The 6342-nt window shown below is 48.4% G+C and overlaps 2 protein-coding genes across 2 annotated transcripts; both read right to left on the bottom strand.

The window, feature by feature from the left end:
* Positions 1-1396: 1396 nt before the first annotated feature.
* Positions 1397-3592, bottom strand: Pmar_PMAR003390 (Nucleolar protein NOP5, putative; the record flags this gene model as incomplete). The annotated part of the gene is made up of 13 exons (XM_002784090.1): positions 1397-1519; positions 1567-1699; positions 1751-1819; positions 1867-1981; positions 2034-2130; positions 2181-2396; positions 2445-2574; positions 2655-2732; positions 2779-2892; positions 2940-3094; positions 3189-3270; positions 3326-3417; positions 3473-3592. The coding sequence occupies 13 exons, from the start codon at positions 3590-3592 to the stop codon at positions 1433-1435; spliced, it is 1488 nt and encodes a 495-aa protein (XP_002784136.1). The 3' UTR covers positions 1397-1432.
* A 1309-nt stretch (positions 3593-4901) lies between these two features.
* On the bottom strand, positions 4902-5579 carry Pmar_PMAR003389 (hypothetical protein; the record flags this gene model as incomplete). Its single annotated transcript, XM_002784089.1, has 6 exons — positions 4902-4961; positions 5005-5072; positions 5118-5260; positions 5305-5348; positions 5398-5453; positions 5498-5579. The coding sequence occupies 6 exons, from the start codon at positions 5577-5579 to the stop codon at positions 4902-4904; spliced, it is 453 nt and encodes a 150-aa protein (XP_002784135.1).
* Between the last annotated feature and the right edge of the window lie 763 nt (positions 5580-6342).

The following is a 6342-nucleotide window of genomic DNA, read 5'->3' as shown; positions in this document are numbered from 1 at the left end:
CCTTCATATATCACAATGCTGAGCCCCGAGTTTCCGACTAGCGTTGAGAAGAGATTGCCTTCTGACGATACCTCCTCACAGGAGGCTTTGCCAAAGCAACGACTTCCGCCTACCCACAATAACACAATAACACTTTCTCAGACGATGACCAAGAGAATCAGTAATGCAGTGGTTTAGAACCAATTCCTTCGGGTGGGGCAGCTATGCCATCCCAAAATATTCTCTAGTAAAATCAATTCCTTCAGGTGGGGCAACTATGCCATCCCAAGATATTCCTTAGTACCATCTATTCCTCAGGGGCAGCTATGCCATCCCAAGTTATTTCTTATCACAATTGATTTCCCTGGGTGGGGTAACTATGCCACCCCGAGATATTCCTCAGTACTATCAGCTCCTCCGCATAGGGCAACTGAGCCACCCCAAGATACGCCCTATTACAATCAATTCCTCTGGGTAAAGCAACTATGCCACCCAAAAATATGCTCTAATGAGAAAAATTCCTCCGAGTGGGGCAACTATGCCATACTAAGATATGCTCTGATGGAAAATAATCCTCCGAGTGGAGCAACTATGCCATACTAAGATATGCTCTGATGGAAAATAATCCTCCGAGTGGGGCAACTAGGCCATACTAAGATATGCTCTAATGGAAAATAATCCTCTGAGTGGGGCAACTATGCCATACTAAGATATGCTGTAATGAAAAATAAACCTCCGAGTGGGGCAACTATGCCATACTAAGAAGTGCCTCGCACGGCATCTTCTGTAGTAAGATTGTCGAGACGACCGGCGCACCTCAAATTCCAATCGCCACGATCTTGCAGAGATCAAATCTCCAGTTGGTAAACCTGCTCCAGGCCATCCCATGATAGGCGAAGTTACATCGGTCACACCGACCAGCTTGATCATTCTACCTCGTTGACCTGCGAACATGATTGTGATGTGATTCATCACAGGAAGGCATAGTAGTCCAAGGCGCGCAAATTCATTCTATTGAGGCTGAAGGTGTAATCGAATCTGCTCCACAAGAGGTTGACAAACCGATAACGCTGACCACAGAGCACTACGTTCCGCCAACACCCGGCAAGCCACCCCCTCACGTGTCCCGATGGATAACAACCGCAATATAAACTCACCGACCAGGAAAACTTATAGAATAGCACCGCCATAACTCGACGAAGCATTCCACATATCTGAATGAGACTGAGAAACAGATTCAAAAGAAAGCCTCGGAGATACATAATATGGATAATCGAGCTTGAGTCCTTTACATAATGGGGCAAACAAAGAGTTATCAGCTCAGGAGCACCCTCCCACGGTCATTCTCACGACAGGAATACTATATACTCCAAGACCGATTGAACGGTTACTATAGTGACTCAACATCGATCGTTTTGGTAAACTGAATCTGACGTTGAGGAAGGGAAGAACTCTACTCCTCTTCGGTGGCCTCTTTGTGATGATGATGCTTCTTTGACTTCTTCTTCTTAGTCTTAACCACATCAACATCAACCTCGACCTGAGATCGATCCCATGAGTATATTTCACAAGTCCTCGTAACATTACCTCCTCATCTTCATCATCAGCGACCTTCTCGTGCTTACGCTTCTTCTTTGAGTCCACGGCATTCTCAGCTTCCTCAACCACAGCATCAGCTTCAGTATTGTACGTAGGAACACCACCCGCTGGCTTGCTGTACCTAGTACGCACATCTCTCGAACAGGACCAACGAATTAGAAGATCTCTGTACTTCTGAGTAGCAGGTTTAGAGTAGTCCTTGGTCGCCTGAGCAACGCTGCCTCCCTCAAGCTGCCGAAGCCTGCCATCGAGTGAAGTGAATACATTGTGTCATGCATGATACCGTACCTCCTCTCAACATACTCCTTATATCCCTCACCGACAGTAACCTCAGTCTGATCACCAAGAGCGTCGACTCTGGCGCATAGCGAAAGCTTGGCAGCCAGCACTCGGGAGATCTTACCTAGCCGTCAACACTCATCGCTACACGACTCCAACATCCGGTAACCACTTACCCTTGAACTTTGGTTGAGTCTGACCAACGAGTGAGGCATGGTAGATGAGACCGTACTTAGGAGTATCTTGCTTAGTCTTCAAAGCGCGGAACAGTGCCTAAAGAGATATCTCCCTGCAAACGGAACAGAGAAAACCTATGAGCCTACCTTCTCAGCACCCAAGATTTGTACAGTAGAAGAGGGATGCTTAGCCAGAGTCATCAAAGAGCCAGCATGGGCGATCAATCTAGCGCCGACAAGCTCACCGACCATGTAGGTGAGGTTAGGGGCGATGGCCTCCATACGATGATGGAGATAATCAGACAAAGCTGCGCGGTACTCGGTCAACTCCAGGACACGATCAGCCAACTCTTGGATGTGGCCCTGAAGGAGTCATATGAGACGCTGTTGGATTCGAACCTGAAGGCTTACCAAATCCTCCTCTGTGATCTCGACACCCATGGAGATCTCAGCGGCGGTCTTGATGTCAGCAACAATTTGCTCATCAGCCATGATGTCAGCCCAAGCCTCCTCGCTCAACTTCTTAGCATTTGTTCGGAACCTAAACATTGAGTATGAATATGAGCGCTTATGAAACCACACTGCCTTCACAACAGTTATATATATACCCCCATCGCTTACCCCAAGAGCTTCACAACCTTAGCATAGGAGTAGTTATCAGTAACAATCTTGGAGAGCTCAGGAAAGTGCCAGCCGTACCTAAGTCCTCGGGTATAACGAGAATCCCTCATCCTCCTCGACACACCATTCACGCAGCCTCATGGCGAAGTTATTCAGCTCTTTGTCCAGATCATCGAGCAAAGCCACGGCCTGGATGATCATGGTATCGACCTTCTCGGGGGAGAACTTCAGCTTGAATCTGAGGAGCTTGATAGGCCTCTTGGAGTAATAGAAAGACGGTTCTACCTGTTGAGGGTATGGGAGAGACCAAGGGCCATGGTCCTCTGCTCCTTATCATCGAGACCTTCCACCAAGGTAGAGAGCTGCTCTCTGATGCCACGCATAAGCTGGTTGGTAGTGGCGTTGGATACGCACTGGATACCAAACTTCTTGCTGATGGCCTGGGAAGGGATTGACGCTCACTCTTCCCTCATGCGGCTCGAACGACAGATCGCGCAGTTTTTTCTCAAAGCGAATCGAGTTTATAATTATTACACTGCCGAGCTTGAGATCGGCGACGGCTAGTTCGTCCTCAACACCGGCCTCGACTATATTCTTCTTCAAGAACTTCTTTAGACTGTGAACAGGAGAGCGCGAATGATGATGTATGGAGGCTGTTGTGGATGATGTACCTCTTGTCCATTGACCCCTCGATAAGGGCAGAACAAGCGCTGAGAGCGTGCTTGTTGTCCTTGAAGGCCGACCAAGCATCCAAGCGAATAGCCTGCCAACGTTATCGTGATGCATAATAGTGGTGCCAAGAGTAGATTGTGTTTTACCTTCTGAACTCCCTCGGGGGTGCTTAGGGCTTCGGCAGCGGAATCGGGACTCGCGGTGATCTTGTCCTTTTGTAGTTTAAAGAGGCCGTAACCCGCTGCTGTTTCGAGAAGGACTAGCATTGTGATATGATGCCGGGGATTGCCAAAGAGAAGACGAGTGAATAACACACCTCACCTGCCACGAATAGCGGGAGGACTCAGCAAAACGTTAACGTTAACACCGTAATCAGTTCAATCGTGACGTGTATAGCGCAATTGGGAAAATACAGAAAAATGCCAGGTGCTGGGGTAGAACCCGGATGTCGAATTTGGAGTTGAGCCAGAGCTATAATCCCTTTACAATGCGTTGCATTAGATCCTGCTCAAGATGAAAGATGTCGGAATTGAAGAAGCTTCACAGTATGGATGCGCAGTGTTCTACTATACTGTCACTGTTCCAGTCAAGATTCCACACGAGCGAATACACGCCCCTTACCTTCCAAACTACTAGTTTTCGCGACTTACTACTAACCAAACACAGAACCTCATAGTTGAGAAATCAGCAACATCTAATAACACCATAATCATGCATTCATTAACGGTCTCCATGTTCTGGAGTCCGGTCATCACGCTGATCACATCGTCTCACCTGAATACAGTGCCCGAAGAGTATACCTCTGTGTTCCCCACCTTCCTGGGTGAGCAATGAGATGCAGTGTTCGGGGATCCGCTGTCAACGACAGCATCTGAGTCATCAGTACTGGGATAACCCGCTAGAAGAGGTAATGCCATTAGGGGCGAGGTTGCCAACTCAGCTGTAGACGATTTCACCTGGACCAAGTAAGGCTGGGAATCCTGACAAGCTCGTATCACGAAGAAGAGATGGCCTACATTCAGAGGTGTGCCTAAAGACTCGAGAAGTGGACGAATGGGCACAGCCGAATATACCAGAGTGCTTTGGCAAGAATACACGGCAACCTTAGATGGATGCCCTTTTGGGCCTCAAAAGTGATTACTTGGAGTTCGCTGTTCCTGATCTTAGTCTGAGAGCTCAGCACCTTTTCCTCAGGGACGTTCTGAAACGATAGGTGAACGAAAAATCTTCAAGCCTCAACACACCGTACCATCCCCGCTGGTGCCTCTATGAGACGCGTAGACTGCAGGTTACTGGTTGGAAGCTCCCCTTCGAGTGTGAGGCAGAGGTTATCCAACTCGGTCATCTAACACGTTCCGAATTAGGGCATACCCCGACGGTCACTGAGGTCACCAGGGTTGAATCGTCATCACCATCGAGTGCAGCTCGAAGCTCTCTTGTAGGAGCGAAATCATCAGCATCGATGGTCTCTACTAATTGGCGTATCCTCTTCCTGGCTCGGGTTGGATCTTGGAGACATCCATTGAATTCATGCTTCTAAAAGGTCGGCTAATAGATCTCTGTTAGTCCCATGAGCTACAATAGGCTCACCCCGGCGACCTCGCTAGTCTGCTCGCCATATCCTTCGGAAGCAGTCTGAAACATCACAGTCGCACTTGCTGTACTCGTCATAACCCACCTGTCGCCTGAGCTCATCCGCGACCTCGCGTAGTTCATTGAGCTTGGATCCCAACTGGCTTCGACAACCTAAAACAAGCGTTCCATCAGTCCGATGACCTCGAGAGAGCTCACGCTTTCTAGTCTCGTCACGTTGTCGTATGAGACGGTCTCGGAAGTTCCCTATCCCGGCCACCTCGTTGACGGCATCAAACACTCGACGTCTAGCGCCACGCTTCGCATTCCGTGTAATTCTAGAGCTGACATTTCTGATAAATCTGAAGAGCAAACAAGGAGCATGCTATGAATATCTTGAGCTCACTGCAATGAATTAGTTGACAGGGCTCCCTCGTCATAATTATGGACCTATACAAAGAAGAAGCCGGAATGCTTTCCCTGGTCCTTTCTGACTCACCTCTTGCATGTCGCCGTTCCTGGAACGGAGATCTGCAGTGGGGTCCTCCAGACGGTCTGAGACACAAAAGCTCATGCAGTCCAATCCGCAAGCGACTCACCCTTCCTATAATGGAAGATGCTGGGAGATGCCTGTCGGAGCTCCTTGGAGGGAAGGGCACTCTCGGATTCGAGATTCGTCATGGCTAGAGAGCATTCCACTAAGAGCCGTCTCATGTCAGCATAGCTGACATGTCCGGACTCAGTCGGCATATCGATATGGATTAGTACATGGCGATCGGAAAGTTTTAACGCCGGAGTATATCTTCCCGTTTCAGATTCGCCCGTCCAAGCTCGCCCACCAAGAAGAAATAGATTATCGTGCTCAATAGACTCTTCCTGAGCTCCTAGAGTACACCCAAGATTGGATCCCAATGTAAAACTCGATCTTGGGATCGCTCTTTAAACTCAGGATAGGTCTATTGAACGCTGCGTTCTGTACGGAACGTGTACACTGCCATTCATGCCCGCTCACTTCTCAAGCTCGCACGGGAAAAGGTGTAGAGCCTTCAAAGTCGGCAGCGAAAATTATCAAATGCAGTTTCGAAATTGGAAACAAAAAAACCAACTTCCGATCGTCTCTAAAGAATACCATCCGTAACAGAGTCCTAACGTATGCACTGTGATAGCGGCACGGGCTACGGCAATGGCAGGAACCCAAATGGAGAAGCGCGCCCTCAAACAACTGAGTAACTGCCGAAATCAATCATGTCTTAGCTCACACTGCCGTAATGATGCGAGGTACGCGCTGTCATCATCATTGGCTTTCTGAAGCCTCAATCAATTCACACTCAAACTGTTTTCGAACTCATTAAACATAAAAACTCTATTACCAACTACGGGAACTCTCTAATCAACGGAGACGAGATAAACTAACGCTCGAAATGACCATGACAGCCACTGTTTC

Source organism: Perkinsus marinus (assembly GCF_000006405.1).
Source record: "Perkinsus marinus ATCC 50983 genomic scaffold scf_1104296935302, whole genome shotgun sequence".
In the NCBI taxonomy this organism is placed as follows: Eukaryota; Perkinsozoa; order Perkinsida; family Perkinsidae; genus Perkinsus; species Perkinsus marinus.
This window is presented reverse-complemented; position numbering and strand designations above follow the sequence as displayed.